General features: G+C 37.1%; 1 protein-coding gene across 3 annotated transcripts in view; it reads left to right on the top strand.

Annotated features, from left to right (window-relative positions):
* Window positions 1–20400, top strand: part of LOC112991247 (A disintegrin and metalloproteinase with thrombospondin motifs 19) — a 149331-nt gene that overhangs the window by 35578 nt on the left and 93353 nt on the right. For all 3 annotated transcript variants that reach the window (XM_064500944.1, XM_064500943.1, XM_064500945.1), the window contains 4 exons: window positions 3564–3736; window positions 4668–4751; window positions 5729–5886; window positions 16417–16460. In XM_064500944.1, coding sequence (XP_064357014.1) covers window positions 3564–3736; window positions 4668–4751; window positions 5729–5886; window positions 16417–16460 — 459 coding nt within the window. The remainder of the gene's footprint in view (window positions 1–3563; window positions 3737–4667; window positions 4752–5728; window positions 5887–16416; window positions 16461–20400) is intronic.

The raw sequence follows: 20400 nt of genomic DNA, 5'->3' as shown, positions 1-20400 counted from the left end.
CATGAAGCCTTTCAAAGAGACCGGTTCACAAGTCTGTTAGAGAGAAAATATGAGAGACACGCTTGCTATTAGACCAAAGGGCCAGATTGCAAAACTGAGCTCTTTTCCTTCTGCCTAATCTGAGGCCCTTGTTCCAGCCTGGAGTTGTCCGTACATTGTACCGAGCTCATGGTAACGCATGGGTCACTTCGAGTGGGTGATCCCTTTGCATGCAGGCTAGCAAGCAAGAAATGCAGTAGATCTGGAGTTTTGAAGGACCTGTCCAGAGCACTGCAATTTCTTTATGCTTAGGGTATCCAGGTTTTTTCCCCTGTGAAAAGAAAGTTTGGGGAATGATGGTGATGTGCTCTGAGGTCTGGGCTTCATGTGGGTGTGCAGGGAATGAACTCGAGGGCTGGTAAGTGTCCAGGTGTCCGGTAATCTTAGTCTCTTTGTAGTGTTGACTCAGTGATATGAGGCAGCCTGTTCTTGTAGTAGCTGAATTTTCAGCTCTTTAAGGGTCATTTTTGTGATTTTTATGGGTTTTGTTAGTCTACTGTTGTTTCCTCTTTATTTCATTTTGTATGTTAAATGTACTTGCCTATTGCCTGTTTTGGGCAGACATAATTGGGTACATCGATGAAAGGGAGTGGGTAGTCGGAGTGAGATGTGATCGGCATTGTGAGGAGCCCATATAGCAATTGCTCTCAAGTGGTCTGCTGAAAAACTGTCATAGATTAAAGCACAAAGATTTATTATTATTTATTATTTATTTTAGACCAGAGTATTTCTAGCCTTCATTTCAGTCACAGATAGTGAGACTGAGTAATATATCGATATGACTTCTTCATATTTTCCGTATCTACAGAAAAAAACTTAGGAGTCTTGTTGCACAGAACTCTCCTGTATTATTGATTTTTACTTTGGTAATGTAATTAAGTTTTTAAGCTGAATTTATATATCTTTAACCCCAAAAAGCAACTTTCCCATCTGATCTAATCTTTATATTGCTAGCACATGTATCGTTCATATAGGTATGTTTTTTGCAGGAGTTATTTTCTCTCATGCCCCATACCTTCAATAGTGAGCAATTCTTTGTAATTTTATCTACTTATGAAATGTAAAGTTATGTGTGCTTTTGCCCAACACCTGTTATGTAGCAGTAATCATGGCAGTGACTCAAATGCCACTGGTGTCAAAATTACTAATCCCATTTATTTAAAGGTCTTAGGGAAGAGAGAAAATTTTCAGCGCAATGAGATTGCACGTGATGGGGAATCTTGCCAGCAATTTGGAAAAGGTTGGCTGGCCAAGAACAAACTGTCCTCTGGCTGGTTAACCCGAGAGAGGTCTGAGGCAAATGATGGGCGCTGCCCCTCATAGCCAGCTTGTCTGCAGAGCAGTGCTGACTTCTCATCCTCTGCAATGCTGAAAGACAGAGCGTTGAAGACTGATTTTGAGGCTGCAGTGATCTTAATGTTTAGCACAGTGCTGTATTTTATTGTGGACTGCTTACTGTTGGTTGTGGGCAAAATTGTACTGCTAGTTAAAGCTTTCGGAGAAGTATGTTACAGACTTTTTCGAACAGTCATGCTAATGTTAATTTAAAAGTTTCTAACCAATAGCTGCTGTTCACAACAGAGGAGCAAACAAAGAATAAACTATGTTGCTGGAAGCTTTACTGGAGTCAGTCGCTGCTCCTCGGAGGATGGGGGGATTGACCAGATGGCCCATGAGAGGTCTTTTCTAACCCAAATGAGTTTACTATTTAAACTTAGAGCTGTAGCCTACTCTTTCCACATTAAATGCTTGTATGGTAAGTCATAGCTGTATAGCTCGTAGGGTGTGTTTTTGGCGCAAATCCTCACACTGAAGTTTCATTAAAAATGATTCTCAGAAGAGTGAGAAAAACACATATAATGTTTTATAAAGTAGGCCACAGTTAACAAACACAGGTAAGGCTAGGGGCTACTCGTATGCATAAGGTAAAGCAAGTGTCTGAAGGATCAGAACCAGAATGGTTGAAATTAATGTTATGTAGTGCATGCATTTGTCAGTTGTTTGTATTTCTATGCAAACAGGCACCAAGTCTTCTATTTATTTCTGTAAATTATATGCTCTTTTACTAAAACTGTATGCTTATGGGTGTTTGTAAATCTTATGTTGTTGCTAACTTCACTGGAATCAGTCAGCCTTGCATGGCTACTTTATACTTAATTATATACACGTTATATTAAATAACAGATCCATTCTTCCATTCTTCTTTTAAAGTTAATTTAAAATGAGTTCAGTGATTTGTAGGGCATGTTTCTAGCACTTTCCTGAAAAGTGACTCTTATGTTTTGAAGAGTATTGTGTTATAAAGTGGACTGCAGGAACTGTCCTATTAGAGATGGGACTGATGAATTGCAAAACACTTCCTTCAAATTTCTGAATGTTTGAATATTTCCAGAACATGTGTTTATAATTGTCATCCTGAGCATCAGTTTTGTTGGAAATGGAGAGGCAAGTATTGCGTTGTGGAAGTTGAAAGAAATTTCCGTTGATTTCAGTGACTTCAACAAGATCAGTCCCCTAAATTTTAGGTCCTCTGAGGGGATCTGACAGAGTTTGGCTGTTACAACAGGGATTTTTGTTTTATATTTTGTTTTAAGTTAAATTATTTTAAATAGCATTGTTAACTCTTGCATACCAAGATATCAGACCACCTTCTTACTCAAAGAATTTCTGTATAATAAATTAATATTTCTTTTTCTGTATTTTCTGAAGTAATAATGGCGATCTTGTCACATTTTTGGAGAGGAAACTTGAATTTAACAAGAGCAGTAACCTCTGGTTTACCATAAATGTAACAAGGTTTTGATTTGGAGCTTTCTGTAGGTTTAGAAGCTTGTAACCAGGGTTTGGTTTTGATTGGCTTATTTTAACTGCATATAATGCAAGCAGCACTGACATTGAAATCCTGATGGTTAAACTTAAGAGTTTTTTTCCCCCACAAACTTATATGCTACACGTAATTCTTTACATCATTCATCTGAAACAGTTTGATCTTTCATCTTTACAAATCAGTGAATTATTCCATATATTTTCTTGATGCTGAAATCATGGCATGGCAAATCCAAATTTGTTATCTTTTATGCTCTTAGGCAATGATTTCTTTGCATGTTTTTCTGTGTGTTCTGAAGATGGGTAGATAGTATTTCTGCAGTCTCAGTGAGACTACTTTTGTGTTGAACGTAATGTTAATTTAGTTTTCTCCTGCAAGCCAAAACAGGAGACGTGCTCATTTATAAATATGTTAGGTGAAAGGATTCAAAGAATCTGACTGGCTTTATTTAAGCAGCAGGATAAGATTCCTGCTTCACTGGTATGAACTAACATTTACACATAGTCTAGGCCTTCCATTTGAGCCTGATAGCACTGACAGTGCAAAATAAGTATATATCAGAGTTCATAGTTATTACAGTCTGTGTAATCAGTTATGTCATTTTCATGGATAGCAAATCCTGAAAGTATTAGAGCAACCTTATATTAAGCCCATACTGTTAAGGATGTGTTCACTGAACAATGTTTTTATTTTACAGATAAAAGAAAATCCAAGAATCAAAAAATATCAGAGAGTGGAAGAGGAAAAAGATACTCTTACAAATTACCTCAAGAGTACAATATAGAAACTGTTGTGGTTGCAGATCCAGCTATGGTTTCGTATCATGGAACAGATGCTGCCAGACGATTTATTCTAACTATCTTAAACATGGTAGGATATTTAAAATTCATTTTGGCCACAATGCATGCACAGTGGACTGATTTCATTACTTTTAATTATTCTGACCGACCACCTGTAAGAGGGCAGTCAGTGAACGTCAGCTGGTTGTCAGGGTTTTCCGTGTGTGTTTTGAAAGCCATGATGCTGTAGACCTGTCTCTATCATCTGGTTTTGTACCTTCAGCAATGAAGCAAGAAAGTGGGAGTTGACCAAGATGATTTTTAGAAGCCATTTAGAAACCATTTTTGCTGCTGTTTGGAAATTGGGGTGTTGGATGAATTCTTACAATCCATGCTTGTTATGAAGACGTGACAGCGTCAGTTAGAAGATGTGTGATCATCATAGTGGCTGAAGGAAAAAAGGGTAATGCACTCAGAAGATTACATCCCCTCCCAGCTGTAAATGAGGCTGTGGTACACTGGTTTGGTGCATAAAGCAATGAAAAGTAGCACCGTGATGTGCAAGGAAAGGTAATTCACCAGAGAAGGAGCATACAATGAAGAATAAGTGAAAACTTGAACTATTCTGTATGAGAGGAAGAGTTATTGCCATGTCCTGGCTTGGCCCGGTTGGGCCATGATCCTGCATTTAGCAGAGCAGGAACTTTCATGTGAATAGTGTTACATGCATATATAAGTATTTAGAGAAACAGACTACAGTATATAAAGTGATCATGGTTTATTAGGGTCCTTTTTGTATTCCCAGGCCGAATACTACTTTAGCTTTGTTTTCCTTCAGAAGACCAGCCCAATGTAATAGCCACCAGGTGATTATAGGTTCTTTTCAAATGATAGAAAATTAAAGCAGTCATGCTAAAATATTGTAAAGTTGTGAAGTTCTTTAAATTATGAATTTTGATATTTTTAGTCTACAGTGTACTGTGTGCAATAAAAGCACCTGTTTTGATTATTTTTTATCCTAGGTTTTTAACCTTTTCCAGCACAAGAGCCTTGGACTGCAAGTGAATCTTCGGGTGACTAAGCTTGTCCTGCTTCATGAGACGCCAGTAAGAATATACTACCTTTGTCTTAGCCTGTAGAGGGCAATGCCACTTTGCTTGCTGCCCCATGAAGGCATGCAATCACTTTCAAGGCTGGCGTGTTTTCTTAGTTAGCTTCTTTGTGTATTATTTATTTATTTACAGTGATGGGCGGCCCTAGTAAAGGTTAAGCTTTTCCTAGTCTATGTGCTGTACGTACTGAGATTTTTCTGTCCCTGCAGCTGAAAGTCAGTCAAAAAAAAATAAAAAGAAAAAGTGGTCTGTGGTCTGTTTCTCTGTGCAAGTTGGCTAGATCTTCTTTTTTAAACAAACAAACAAACAAAAAACCCACTTATATTCTGTGTTCTGCTTTATGAACTCCTTTAAACTGAATGGAAAATAGAAAGGAAATTGATATTTTTTCTTTGTCAGCCAATTGTTAGACAAACAGTGCCGTGATACAGCATTATTCTTTCATTGCATATGTTTCAGGCATCATTTCAAATCGTGTTCTTTTTGCTTTCTGAAGAGAGATGAGTCCAACAGGTATCTCGAATAACATTTTGTAATGATGTATAGTTTGCATATAATATTTCAGGGTAGTATAATCCTAATTTCTTGTTTTTTCTACAAAATATTGTTGGAATCCTTCCACATTTTAGTTGGTTAACAGGGAAAAAGGTATTCCGTTATCCATGTTTCTAATATGTGCATTTTAAAATACTGTATTTCTTTTAATGAGTAAGAAAATATTTCTTTTTTTCAATGTCCTCTCAGCAAGAGGAGAAGTCTCATTTCATATTCAAATGCTGGATCTTCACATCATTAATCTTTACTTCCCTAAAAGTAGTGGGGAAAAAAAAGCACATATAAGGAGAATTTAGGTGAACAGATCTACTGTATGCATCTGAATGCAGTATCTTCACCAGCATTTTTGAAGTGAAGTGCTTAATTTTATATACAGAATCACAATTCTAACAAAATCAATTGGTTTTTATTTCCAGGCAGATATGTATATTGGACATCATGGGGAAAAAATGCTGGAAAGCTTTTGTAAATGGCAACATGAAGAGTTTGGCAAGAAGAATGATATACACTTAGAAATGTCAACCAGCTGGGGAGAGGACATGTCTTCAGTTGATGCAGCTATACTTATCACAAGGTAAAATACTGAAAGATGGACATTAAAAAATAGGCAGTAGCATAATGAGAACATTATAGAACAAGAATACCTCAAATGTATTATGGGGTGATAGGTGACTAATATAGTTTGGGTTTAGTTTTGCAATGGGAAAGAGTGTAACTAGAGGCTTCTTTCCAGAATTCTAAGATGGGAGTTAATTTGAGGTCTTTTTAGAGATTGAAGTTAAGAAAAAGAAGGTGGTAAAGAGAATCAATCATTCAGAAAGCATAAGTTCTGGATGGTAAAGGTGTGAAATGGTCACCTCTTGTTTCTTCTTTAGCTATGTAGCTATAGGTTAGATGGCTCTTTGCATACGCCTTCATTTAATAAAAGACAGCACACACAGCCCATAGATGTTTTTCATTCAAAAGACAAAAGCATACTTAGACCATTCAAAACTGGATCAGCATGGCCTTAGGCACATCACATTAGACTTCCCTCGTTTGTAAAATGAATGAAAACGCTTTGATTTGTCTGTAAGGAAGTTGGTCCTTGAGATGTCAGTTAGCAAACACTAGATATTTGCCTTGAAACTAAGGGTTCAGGGACTAATATGTTTCACTGTGTGCTCAAGGTACGTAATGTTGCATGGTATGTGCTCTGCAGCCTTACAGGTTTGATCCTGCATCTGTAGTCCCTTGTAGCACTAAATAGGAAGCCATGCACACGTTCAGAAGGAAATATGCCTCCAGATCACCTCCTTCCTTCCAAGCAGATGCTGTCATGGTTTGGGCTTGAAGTGGTGGTACAGGGAGAGGCATCTTGATGTTCAGTCAGCACACAACCCAGTACCCATATATTGTAAAGGGAAGGACAGAACTGCGCTCTAGGGTGGGACTTAGTCTTATTTTGAAGTGGAGTTTGGATGATGACCTTCAGAGGAGCCTTCCACCCAAAATTTCTGTGATTCTGTGTATTAGAATACCATTGTACTCTGCCATGTTGGTTGGTCCTGTGGAATCCTAAAACCATGTGTAACATTCAAAATTACATACATCCTTTTAACACTTATTCCGGGCAACCTCACTTGGAGTTATATACATTTTGTAGTTAAAATTAGCTGACGTTCTAAATACTGCGATATTTACAATGTGCTTCAATTTTCTGAAGCAGAAAAATGCTTCCCTAAAATTCCCTGTTTCTTTGGGGAGATGCTCAACCTTTCAGAGTTTGTCTGCTGTTGCCTATTTCCCTGATCTTTGCCACATTATGGTAATTATGAGGAAAGTATATTGGAAGTGGGAGACGCTGAAGTCCAAACTCTGTGGTTACAGCTTTTTTGCTGCTTCTGCTGTTTAATCTCTTTCCTTTCCTTTGAAAGGCCCATACCTTTCTCTTCTTAACCTACCCCATCCTCCTGTATTTATTGTGTTCTGTCTGTTATATGGATTGTTGGCTCTTTGAGGGGGAAAACTATATTTGTTACACATTTATATATTAGCTGAACAGTAATCCTTCACTGAAGTTCCTCTGAACTGCTGTGGAAGATATAATAAATTGTAATAACAAATAATGCTCCCTGCTTTATTGGCTCATCAGAAAACATCCTTGGGATGACAGACTGCAAGACTGCAAGGAGTTTATCAGATTAAGACCTGGATGTGATTTTAATAGCAGTGAGTGTGTTGATGGGGGAACACTCTAGATGGAGAAGAAAAAGTGTGAGTGGCAGGAAAGAGTGGGCTGGGGCCAAACACATGAAGAATCACTGAGTATCATGGTACGAGGCTGATGAGCAAAACTAAAGAGGAGTAGAGCTGTTTGTATCTAGTTTCAGTTGTGAAAAATAGGCGACTATGGTGTGTTCGATTTTTAAAAGTGTTGGTAGTTGAGTGACCTCTCACTTATCCCCTGGTTCCCAAATCAGTGGAGACAGTCAGCAATATCCGCATCTTCGACAGGAGCTTGGAGGAGCCCTAGATCCTTCAGAAGTGCATCTCAGGCTCTGCCAGGAGAGTGAGGTTTAACATGCAATAGTTTCACAAGGTGAGCCTTTCTCCCACATGTAATCTTCAAATCTGGTGTCTCAGCTTAATGGGTACATTAGGAAAAACCTTACGTTTTGGTCTGTTGTTGCAGGTTGCACTCCTTTAGCTTGTGAAGCTCATCCCGGCAATGAGATATTGTGGAAAAGCATGTAACACCTCTTTCCTCTGTTTTTCCCTCTTCTGCCTTAATCAGCCTTTATGGAAGGCACAGAAGAGTTCTGAATTGATGCAAGTGAGGTGTCAGTTTGAGAGACGGTGGTCTGGAGAGGTCTTTTGCAGCCTCTGTGTTCAGCCACAGAGCTTTCTGAATTTCAGATAGCATTTCTAAATGGCGAAAGGGCTTCCAAATTTTGGAAAGCCTAATCACACTTTACGACATGCTTTTCTGATGTCCTTTCAAATAGTAATGATCTTCTGATTTGTATTTAATTTCTTTTACTTTTTTTTAGAGTAAATGTACTGCTCAGTTTCCAGGACATAGAGGTACAGAGCAGGGAAGTGATTGGCCAGAGGTCAGGTAGTAAGTCAGTGTTGGAGCCAGAAATTAAAGATCTGTTCTGACTTTTTTTTCAGCGGTATTATTCTCTGGACTATACTGCCTCCCATCCCGGAGCTGCTTTAGCTGCTAATAAATCATACCAGTGTGGTTTGCTGACTGTGGGAATGTTTTGCTAATCCAGGCTCCCTCTGCACATCATCAGGTTTATGGTATAGCTAACCCCATGTGTGGCTGCACTTGTGTGTTTTGTTAATTCAGAGAGTCTCATTCTGTTTTACAAACACAGAACAGGCTCCCTTGTCAAAACTTACAAACAGCTTTGGACAGCAGACCTGCTTTATTGAGAGAAATAATTTTGTTTAGACAGATGAACACCAACTGCTTGATATTTTTAAAGCAAAAATGTAAAGTTTTGATTATCTAACACATTCTGTGGCAGGCCTCCTAAAACTTACCCACCCCTCCTTTTTGTGTAGCATGGTAACAGCAGCAAGAGTGCTTTGAAAAGGCTGTACTGTGCTTCCTCATGCCAGTTGTTTCTAGTAACCAAAAGAGTTAGAAACAAGGTACTGAGTATCACTCTTCTGCTGAGCTATTTTTAATGGGTAACTATAAAGAGCAAGATGTGCATGCAATAGAGACTGTTATTCAACAATCAAAGAGCTGTCATAGCTTTTTCATGAAAAAAGGTACTTTTCAAGACTTATTTCTGTATTTGTTGTATAAAGCTGAGAGCACCCCCCCCCCACCTTTTGTTTTCTGTGATGGCAAAATGGGCTGTGATATTACCTGTGAATATATTAAGAATTTGATTATTTCACTTTACTGTAGTCCTACTTCAGGCTGTGAGGTTTTTCTTTAGTTTTCCTTTATATTGACTTATTCTGATGAAATAATGACATGTTTAAAATGTGGTGTCATAAAGTAAAAGGAAGAGGAAAAGAAAAAGTTTGTATAGTGTGTGTAGAAAGGATCACCGAGGAGGTTTGTTATAAGGAGAATGTGAGAATTAAGACAGAAATCGTTTTAAGGACTCTCTTGATAAAACAATCTGATTCATAGTTATGAATTAGCACTGTTACTTTAGCTATTATACATATCACAGAATAGTTGGGTTTGGAGGGGACCTCTGGAGATCATCTGGTCCAAATATGGACCAAATGCATCAGGAAGTGTTTTCCTCTGTGGAAGAGTAAACTTCGGTACATCAACAGTGCCTCCTTGCCTTTTAAGCTATAAAGTGCAGCTGCACAGGGAGAAGCCTCAATTTCTGTGACTACTGAGAGGATATTAGTAGTCACTATGTAGGAAGATATCTGCAAAGATTGTCTGGTCTGAATAGCTTAACTGGAAGTAAGGCAGAAAAAGGCCCATGGCATCCACAGTTGCTCTCTGTTCATATATTTGAGTTCTTACCAGACCCCTGTTGCAGTCAAGATTATCAAGCCTTCTAAGTATAGAAAAAAGGATACAGGAATGATGCAGGACCTAACTTCAATCGTATCTATCTGCCTCTCCAGTCCACAGGTGTGTGTCACAGTGATTTTTGGAAAAACATATAAATATGCAGATCAAAAAGTTGCGGTTGTATTCACTTTCTCTGAACTGCCCTTTTCACATGTGTGTGTGATGGGAAAGATCTCTGTCTTAATATTTAGCTGATACGCTGTGAAGGTGCAGTATTGCTGTATAAATCAGCAGATTATTCATGTTTATCTACAGTATCTGTAGTTCCTTCACTCCAGATCATATGTAAGTAAAACAATGTTGTGAGGAATTTTCACTCTTAGGAATGATTGATTCTCTAACAGTAGAAAATGGTGTAAACAGTACTTAGATTGTCTAAATGTTATTTCATTTTTCAAACGTTTCCAGAACATGGAATTCTCCCCAAAGCTGGAACAAGAATTTATTAAGCATTGCTGTTATCTTCTAACGCGCAAGAGGATTACTGTTCCTTACAGTGGTATAACACAGAGTTCAGACTCAGTTCTGACTTTGCTCTTTACTACTTTTCTGATAATGATTTGCACCAAAAATCCCTCATGTTCAAGAAAGTGGGAGGTGGAAAGCTGTGAATTGCTAATGTGGCAGGTTCTCCCAGAAAGATTGCTGAGTCTGGCTATCCAGAATTGGTAAAACGTAAAGGGATAGAGATTTGGTTATTAAACTGTTACTGCTAACTCTGAACTTCCAGTGAAATGCAAAACCCTGTAAAAATGAGTTCCTGAGAGTTAGCATAGTAAGAGAAGAAAAGATTCTTAATTTCATCTTTGTAGTTTTTCCATTGTTGTAATCTCAGTACTGCCAACTGCCCTGCTATTTTTGCAAAGTTTTGCTGTATTTACTGTTTTTTCTTATGACAGCAGCAGCAGATATCAAGGGAGTTCATGAGAACCTCAGTTGTCCTTAATTTTGTGCATTCCTTAATAGGATTGCAGGCACAGAACAAAGTGTGGAAACATGCAAACAGCAGATCTTAGACCTGGAAGGTTGTTCTTTAAAAAAAAAAAAAAAAAAATCCTGTGTATTTGTCACAGCTTTAAGAATTCTATATTTTTTTCTCTTGTCTGTTTTAAAAATCCCACTAATTTTAAGTCATCCTCAGGCTATTTATTTTTCTCTTCTGACTTTCAAGGTGTCCGAGAAGCTGACAATATTTGTAATACTATATGTGAGGAAACTCTGCATGACTTTACCTATCCCTGTCAGCTTGTTTTTTAGAGCTGTAGTGCTCAGGCTACACATGTTCCATTCAGTAATGTCTTTCACTCTTACTGAGCTGTTATATTTCATCACATGCACCTCAACTTGATTTTAAAACTTTTCATGATTATGTAGACTGGCCTCTTAGCATTAAATTTAGTCAGTTATTTTTACACTTGATTAGTACTATGGGTAAGAAATGTGGCTGACCTTAATATAAAGATTTTAAAATAAAGGCGGATTATTTGTGTTCTGAAGTAAATTGCTGCTATGGTTATTTAGAAATATGATGCAACTCTTAAGTCTGAAAGTAATGTAATTTGTGTCATTTCAGCTTTCAAACATGAATCTCTTCATACGCTTTGCAGCTAAAGAGCTGTTAGAAAGCTCCTCCCTATGTAAATACTTCTAGGCTGCAGTCAAGTCACAACTCATCTTTCTCTTAGATTAAGTAAGAGAGCTTTTTAAGCCTGTTTTCTAGACATGTAATCATTCTCATAGCTCTTTCCAGACCTTTTCCTATTTTTCAAATGGTTTTTTGAAGCTTAAGCACCAAAGTTGGGCACAGCAGCATGTGAACCATTGTACTAGTACTACTGCCATCTCTGATATTTTCCTGCATGTGAACTCTTGTACTAGTACTACTGCTATATGATATTTCTGATATCTGATATCTAAGGGGAATGTTCACTTCCTTGTATAAAACTCCTCATGCCTGTGTTTTCAAATGCCTATTTTCCATTTTTTTTGTCCTTTTCTACTGTCACATTGTTACAATAACTGGTCTGCTTTGGGGGTCTAGTTTGTAAAATACAAATTTTTTAGCTGAGCCATCTGAAAAAATTGATTTGTCTTTATTGCCATCTGCATTCTACTCGATTTAAGTTCAGTTGCAAACTTTACCAGTAGTGCTTTCCTGTTTTCTTCTGGATCATTGTTCAAGGCTATTGCCAAGTCTAGATTCTGTAGGACTTGATTCAAAAACACCTTGCTTGGCTTTTGTACTTATATTTCTTTTTCTGTTTTGAGGTAGTCTCATACTCGATTCACTTACCACAGTTTTGAGCTGCCATTTTTTAACTGGACTGATACATGACCTTTAGAAGACAACCTATTCATATCATTGTTTTTAATCTTGGTTCAAGTTTAAGGAGCCAAAGCCATCTGTCAGCTACTTTAAATATTTAATTTTAGCATTTGCTGACTCTTCTAAAATACGCAGTGCATTTGAGGCTTACTCTGAAATTACTAAGCCCTTTCTGAAATAGCACCTGTGATAATAAGACTGTTTGTTTAAATTCCCAACCTAATAGTGTATGATTTATCTCATGGTTGGTAACTTCCAAAATTGATTTTCATTTAATATTTTTTTTAAAAAGTGCCTCGGTTGGTGTGTTTCATGGACTTAGTTTATATACTGAACTCTTTTCAGAACACTCTGTAACGTGAAAAGACAAGAACATTTACAGCATTGTCATTTTTCAGTTGGTACAATCTGAATGAAGACATTTTTAGCATAGTGAAAATGTTATTTTGCCAAGGGGGCCACTAATTGCAACTGTTCTATATAAAAAACCTTGCGATTTGTGAAAATTTTGGCATTAACCCCCAAATCTCTTATATCTTTTAAATAAATAAATAAAGATTAATATCCTAGACTCTACATCAATGATGGCAGGAGAAATTTTGTTTGATGTAGACCCCAGTTCCAAATCTGCCATTACACTTGTCAAAATTATCAACATTAGAGAAGTTAGGAAATGGAAAGCAGGGTGAAAGACAAAATGAAGATGTGGTAGGCTGGTAGAATCCATTATCTGTCCTCTGTGTTTCCATATGGGAGGAAATGGTAAATCAGTTTGGACAAGAAATAGATCTTTTGACTGGTGTGCCTAAAATAAGAGTTTAACTTATCTAAAGTGACAGATTGGTGCAAACTCTTCATAGAAAATTAAGTCTGATTTCTCCTTTATTCTTCCTCTGCTGTTCTTCCTGTCTTCTGTTGTATATCCCATCTACACATCCGGATTTATTTTAACAAAGAGTATAATGAGATGCTTTATATTTGGAAACTGGATAGTTAGTCTTTGTTTTGTCCTGAAGGCACTCTATAGTGCTATATGTTACTGTTTAAAAAATTCACTAAATTGATGTAGTTTCTTAACAATGGAGTAGTAGTTACCCATTCTTGCTTAGAATTCTTTCCTACCCTTAGCCAGTTCATTCAAGCTTGGAAATCTGTCATAAATCTCATGAAAGCTCCTTTTTTCTCTCCCTTGAATAAGGGCCTGCTTTCCCCTCTGTGTGCATGCTAACTACCCATTAAGAGTAATGGAAGTTGTGTGCTGGGTACTGATTGGAAAGGGATTTCCGTGCATTTTAACCACAGATTCCAGCTTTAGATGTTAGCTTCAGAGTTATTTATTTGTGCCACAAAATCTTCTATATGCATTAACGATAATACTAATATAATGCGAAATAATAGGGCTAAGGCCCTGTTATTGTTAAGAAAAGGGAGGAAAAGAACAAAGGCAAATAACCGCAGTGGCTGGACTTCCTTTAGGGCTTTGCAGTGTGCTTCATTGCTCTGTTTATACCATCTGATGCTTTGGAGGTGTTCGTATCCTCTCTTTTGTGTAGTTTCAGCATGACGATTGAATGTAACGAATAAGAGACTGTAAACTAGTGTGTTTTGTATCAGTAAATTGCATTTAATAGTAACAACAGGTGTGGAGCTAGATAGATGAGTGTGCAGGTGTATGTATGTGTGTATATGTATGTTTATATATGTGTACATATACATGTGCACACACACTGGAATGTAGGCATAATATGATATATTTAAGTTATCTTGTAGGAATTAGAGAACAATTTCTGTGCGAGTCATTTGTAGGTCTATCTAGAGCTGTAAATCTTTACTAAGGAGCCTAGTCTCAAATGCATGTAATGCATCCTTAGAAAATAGTGAAGGTATTGCATTGTTTTCAGTGTAAATAAGGAACTAAGACTGGCATATAGCACTTCCCTCTTGCCGAAACATAGCAGTGCCGTTTCCCCCAGCTCTGGGATGCATAGTCTAACCATAGCTGGACTCAGCCAGCAAGGGAAAACAAAACAGAAACAACTTGGTATATGAGAAGAAAGCTATTACATAAGCAGAAACCTCTTGGACATTAGTAACTTTCAAATGTCAGATGGCCGCCTTTTAAATTTGAAGGCATGCTCTCTCTTTTTGACTTGTTGTAACATCAGTTAGTATTTATGGTGGTTGTACGTGTGTACATGGGGGACCCATCTATGTCCTTCGATTGTCTCTATGCATGTTCTCTTGCTTCACCACAAGTACCACATTTCTAATCGTTCTGTCATGTTGCTTAACAATACAATAAGTCCCTTGTGTGACATAGCACAAAACAAAGAATTGTGTTACAACCCAGTGCATTAATGCAATTCGTTGCAGGTTCAAAAAAAAGGAAAGAACTTCCTTCTGTGTCTGATTATAGTTGCTTGTTCACCCCTTTTGGCTCCATCTCTAAGGCTCATCTAAGTGGCTTCCCAGAGTTTCTTTATCACTTTTTTCTGAGGATTAGTTTCTCGTGCTGCTGTTCTGCTCAGTAGTTGTCTGGCAGTGGGCACTGCAGAATCCAAAGCTAAAACGCCACGTCTCTGACTGTGTGGCCTTTAACAAGTGTCAGAAATTTGCCAGCCTCTTGAGATTGCTCTTGGGCCTAAGTCGCTATGTGGGAATAGTCTGTGGGAAGCAAACAGCAAACAAAAGGCACTTGGAGTAGTTGCATCTGCAAAAATGGTAAGTATCGCCAGTCTGCTCTCTCTTCTTAAGCACCAAACAGTTCTTGTAGATGCTAGCAAACGTCTAGTTACTGGATAGTAACACCCCTGTAAGAAATTTTTTGAAAGAAAACGAGCTTTGATTATTTGGTACTGTTCCATAAAAAGGCAACATTTGGAAAGGAAAAGTGAGGTGCAGCCTAACCCATATTAAGAGGACTGCTTAACTGACTTCTAACTTCAGTGTTTCTTCTGGAGCTGTTAGGAGGTGTAATTATCTGATTGAATCTTAGCCCTGCCTTAATAGCTTAAAAAAGCTTAATAAAAGGTTAACTGACTACATTGTCCTCAGTTTACAGGCACACATCAAATGCACACTTTGGAACTTTCTGGATATAAAAAGCAAAGACCTTTACTCAAGGAATAATATTTAATAACTAAATCAATATTGGAAGCAGGAAATCCATATATAGAGTAATTCTTTGCAGGATATATCAGATATTAGTAAACTTCCACTGATCCACACCCACACCTAGCTTCATAGATGGCATAGAAAGATAGAGTATCTCTGGCCTGTATGCCAGTTTAAAAATAGGGGACATTACTCCCTGGTGCAACAAAAGAGCAAAAGCTTCTTTGTTTGAGCACAGATCTGAATAAAATTCAGGAGATGCAGTGCATGTGCAGCTTAGATGCAGTGCATGGTTTTTTTTCCACTTTATGCATATCAGCAGCCCTATCTTTTGTTTTAAAATAAAATATTAACGTGAGTTTTAAAATCAACATTCCATTAAAAGAAGCTTCTCCTTTATTCTGTTGATAACTTTGTCATTAGTCTCTGAGGATAGGTAAAATAGCTGTGAAATTGAAATGAATCATAAGCAGATGCTGTTCAGCATAGGGATAAAATGTTTATTCCACTTGATGCAGTTAAGTCATCTTATTTATAGAGCTATGGCTGGAATAAAAACTGGGCCTTTGCCAAGTGAGCTGATTTGTAAATTTTCTGCTATGATGGGGTGGATGCCCTAGCAGAAATGCATGTGTTTATTCCATGTTTCCTTCTAGTCATTTTTACTATTTTCTTATGAGCACAAAAACTGTCTGTAATACCACATCTAGAGCAAAGATAGTCACTGCTGCTTTTGAATCTGATGCTGAGCGTTACAGATGCTTTCATTTCAAATGAGAGAAAGACCAACTTCTGCAAACTTCTGAAGACTAACTTTAGACATACATTTCAAGAGACTGGAATGGAGAAAAAGCAGAAGTTATGTACAATGCAACTTAAATACATGGTACATTTTTTGTCACCTGACTACTCCTAAATCTCTTCTGAGGTTAAACTAATGTTAAAGTGCTCTGGGTAATCCTGGCCTTTGCTTCCCCATGGTCTCTGCTGAGACAATAGAGTTCTGTAGTTATTCGTTGAGCCATACAAAGTATTTGTAAATAGGTCACAGAGTTGCTACCAATATGATCATTTGGCTTGCTTAACACTTTTCTTTTTCCCCCTCCCAATTCTAGGAAGGATTTCTGTGTACATAAAGACGAACCGTGTGATACTGTTGGTAAGTAAATATATGCAAGAAACTGTTTATATAGACAGCTTCATAAGATGACTGTTACAGATATGTGAAGCTAAAAGAACGCAACGGCATCTGTAATGGATATTTTTAACTAGCAAAAGTTGTCTAAAATCCAATAATACTTTCTTATATTTGTATACGTTGCTAACAAAATAGTGTATATGAGTGAAATGTTTCTATCTCGTTCTTTTAACAAATGCTTTAAAGCTTTATTCTTTTAAATCTCATTGAAACTTTAATACTGAATGGTTTTAATATTTTAATATTAAACAAGGGTCTCAAGCTAAATGAGGATGTTCATTATGTATTTAGCATGCAGTGGATTTATCTTTAGTCAGAATATGCCTATGATTTTTAAAAAGTTTTCATAAGACTATAATGCAATGGAGTAATAGAGGGTTTATTAACTGTGTGTAACTTTTCAGAAACATCAGGATGTGAACTATTGTGCAAGACATTCTGGCAGCTGCAATTAAGTGAGTGCTAGCTGCACATGGTTTTTCTATCAGTTGTCATTAATTTAGCTCGCACTCTTGGGAGGACAGCTTTTCAATATAAAGGTCTGGTGGGAGAGGTAGTAATTGCCATGTTGGGCATGAAAGATTCAAACTTATTTCTGGTCTGAACTGATAAAACTTTTATTCATCTAATGTCATGGCATGTTTTTGTACCCTAGAATTTCATTTGGCTGATGGCAGTGGCAGCCTGTGACATTTCTTTAAGTAAATACAAGCTTTCCAAATCTAAATAGTTTCAGCAAGATTAGGACAACAATAATGGACCGTTAAACTATTGTAGTCCACAGTCAGATTCTGAGTGGCATGCTTGTGCTCCCTCTTAGGTAGAGAAGAAGTAGGGATTTTTCCATCTTTTTTTCTTTTTTTTTCTTTTTTCTTTTTTTTTGACCTGTTTCGTATCAGTAGCAAAGATTTGAAGAGAATTCTGATCTAAACTGTATTATCTCACTTTTTCTCAGTCCTCTTACTATTTCTTCATCCCAAGACTATGTGAGTATGTCTGAGGAGGATATCAATAAAGAATCTTTCTAAATGAAGAATATTTCTAAGTGGAATGTTTCTCCCAGCAGTTAGTGATTCAAAATGCAGAGTGTTTTTCCACTAATTGATGCCTCAGTCTTAGGTGAATTTGGTATAAGTGTTTAGTGTTCAGAGGCTCTTTCGTTTTGTCATGTGACAAGACAAAATGCTCACAAAGTGCTTCCACCTGAAAGAGGAAGTGATTTGACAAGAAAAGTCTTTAGTAATCTTATGCAGTATCTAAATTGAAGATCAGAGCTGGCAATATATCTTAGTCAGGATTTCCCCATGCAGAGCTTAGGATGGGAAATATTAAACTGTTGCATCAAGGATGTAAATTGTCTAGGTTTTGAAGCCTCTGAAAGCAGTGATTCTTGTGAATTATGTGACTAACAGATCAGAGCCATCAGCCCCTCTGGGAAGCCTTTGCCTACTGGACGTTGATGCAATGATGGGTTACTTAGAATAGGCTGGTATCTGGATTTCACAGATGAAGTGATGGTATTCAAAGGATTTTCCTTGAAAAATGTTTTGTCTTTAGTTGAATCTTGGAGGGAATAGAATGACTGTTCATCTCCGAATTTGTCCCTAGAACGGTAAGTGAAGTGAAAGAACTGGCTGACGTATAAGTCAATGAGACCTCTATGGTGAGGAAGCTTGGATGAAACGTGCAAGTGAAACAATATGTTGGTAGTAAGTATGCAGAAAACTATGGGTTTGTAGTATTAACACGGTGATGAGCAAAATGCTTGTCTGGCTGTTTTTGCATTTTGTGGGGTGACTTCGCCACACTGGATATAATTGGTTAGTATTTTCTTCAGGAATTGAAACTTACTTTGTATGTGTAGCTCTTCCCATGTAACTGGAATTGTGGGGCAAAAGCCAAGATTGCTTATTTCCTGTTGTTTCAACAGTTATTATATGAATATAATTCTTAGTTTTCCATATGAATGGGTAAAAACACAGTTTTGAAATACCACCTTTCCCAGAATTCAATGTATCATTTTTTTCCATGTGCATTTCAGTTGCATGGGCCCATGCTCACTATTATCAAGTTAATCTCTCTGAAACATATATCAGCCATCATTTGTGAGCTAATCTAAGGAACAGTGTTGAAAAACTAGGGAGAACTTTGTGCTTTCTCTTAGAGAGAATATTTAAATCATCTTACTAGGATGCATGCATTACATCAGTATCTTTAGGATTGCAATTTTAGATATAAAGGCATGAGTACCTGTAGAGGGATGGCTGTTTCAGTTTAGCATCTTGTATTTTTGCTTTTGTTCTCATTAGGTTCTGAAAATCCAAAAGTTGATTTTTAGGCTCAGATTAGATCATGTGTAAAAGTTTGTTCAAAGATAAGCAGAAGTAGTTTGATCTTACTGTAGATCTTCATACACCACGTTTATAGGCAAAGGGGAGACGGCACATTCCAGGAATGTTTAACCTGCTGTAAATTATAAAATTTGCCAAAGGAAGTAGATGAAAAATGCTAATGCAGTATCAACTGAACAATTCCCAGCTGTCCAAAGTTTGCAAAAAAAGAAAAAAAAAATGGATACACCACAATACAGACTTTCATCTACAGTGAAGAGAGTAATAAGGCAATTCTCTGAAATGTTAACGTAACTGTAGATGTACGTGAGGCAGTCAAGGTGTTCTTTGTAGCAAGTTACACAATGCAGAAATGAAAGTCTTGAGAAAGAAACATTACAGGATGGATTTCATTATTGGAAAGGATTGTCGTGTTGGATCATAGTTCTTCTCAGTGATGGATACTACACAGATAACTTAGATTTATTGTTTATTCATTAAATGCCAAGAATCACAGTTTTCAGACTGGACATGTATACCCATTTAAGCTAGCTGGAGTATGTGCCAGTATTCAGTTATACAGACAAAATTTTCATGTATTTAGGTGGCAAATAACACTTTTCTGTGTTTCCTGTTGTATTCTGCTTGAAGTACAGGGCTTGTGCACTCTTCAATTAGTACTTTTTCATTGTGTCTTAGAATAACAGAGTGATTTATATGATGATTTAATGGTTTAACATTAAGCAAGAGCCCTGTCAACCAAAAAATGTTTACTCAAAATCAAAAACATGTGTCAAAATACCTTTGAAAGATATAACTTTATTCTTGATTTTGAAACAAAATATATGGTACCGATCTTCCAAATATTCCTGCACAGAGGTCTTTCAGGTGATTTTTCTTCCATACTGATAGAGTGTTTTAGTATGTTCGTGAAATTTTAGAATCTTAATCAGAGAAAGCAACACAAAAGAAGAAATTTATGCTTTTCTGGATATCTTGGCAATCAAACAAAAATGTATTAACGTTTTATTTTTGATAGTTTTGAAAAGTAGACAGAAATGTAAAATACAGTTTTTGAAGGGCATTTAATTTCCTGAAGTATTTTGAAGTTTAGAAAGTAGAAATTTTTTGTTTTATGTTTTTTAGAGTTATTAAAAGTATCATGCTACAGCTAGAGGTGTTTGGAAAGCCCTACCATGGCCATGAGTGTTTTGGGGCTAGCTTCTTATTTCACACTATGTAAATCCAGAGTAACTCCAATTAGTTGCTTGCTTGACTAATCATGCATTTCTGTAAAACAGTAAGCCAGATTCTCATGTGGTATAAATCAGCACAGGTCCCTTGATTTCAGCTGAGCTAAGTTCATTTCAGTGTTGTCAGTTGTCACTGCCCCTGTAAAATTCCTTCTGGCTGGAAAATCTCAAGGCTATTGCATTGGGATCAAAATCGACTAGACCTAAGTGTTTTTATGCTTCCCATGGTGGTTTGGCTGCAGCGCTCTTCTATTCCCCTGTCCTGCTTATGTGTATGCTCCCTCTTTCTTACTTCTTCACAGAAATGAGATCCTTTTG

Source organism: Dromaius novaehollandiae, chromosome W, assembly GCF_036370855.1.
Source record: "Dromaius novaehollandiae isolate bDroNov1 chromosome W, bDroNov1.hap1, whole genome shotgun sequence".
Taxonomy (NCBI): Eukaryota; Metazoa; Chordata; class Aves; order Casuariiformes; family Dromaiidae; genus Dromaius; species Dromaius novaehollandiae.
This window is presented reverse-complemented; position numbering and strand designations above follow the sequence as displayed.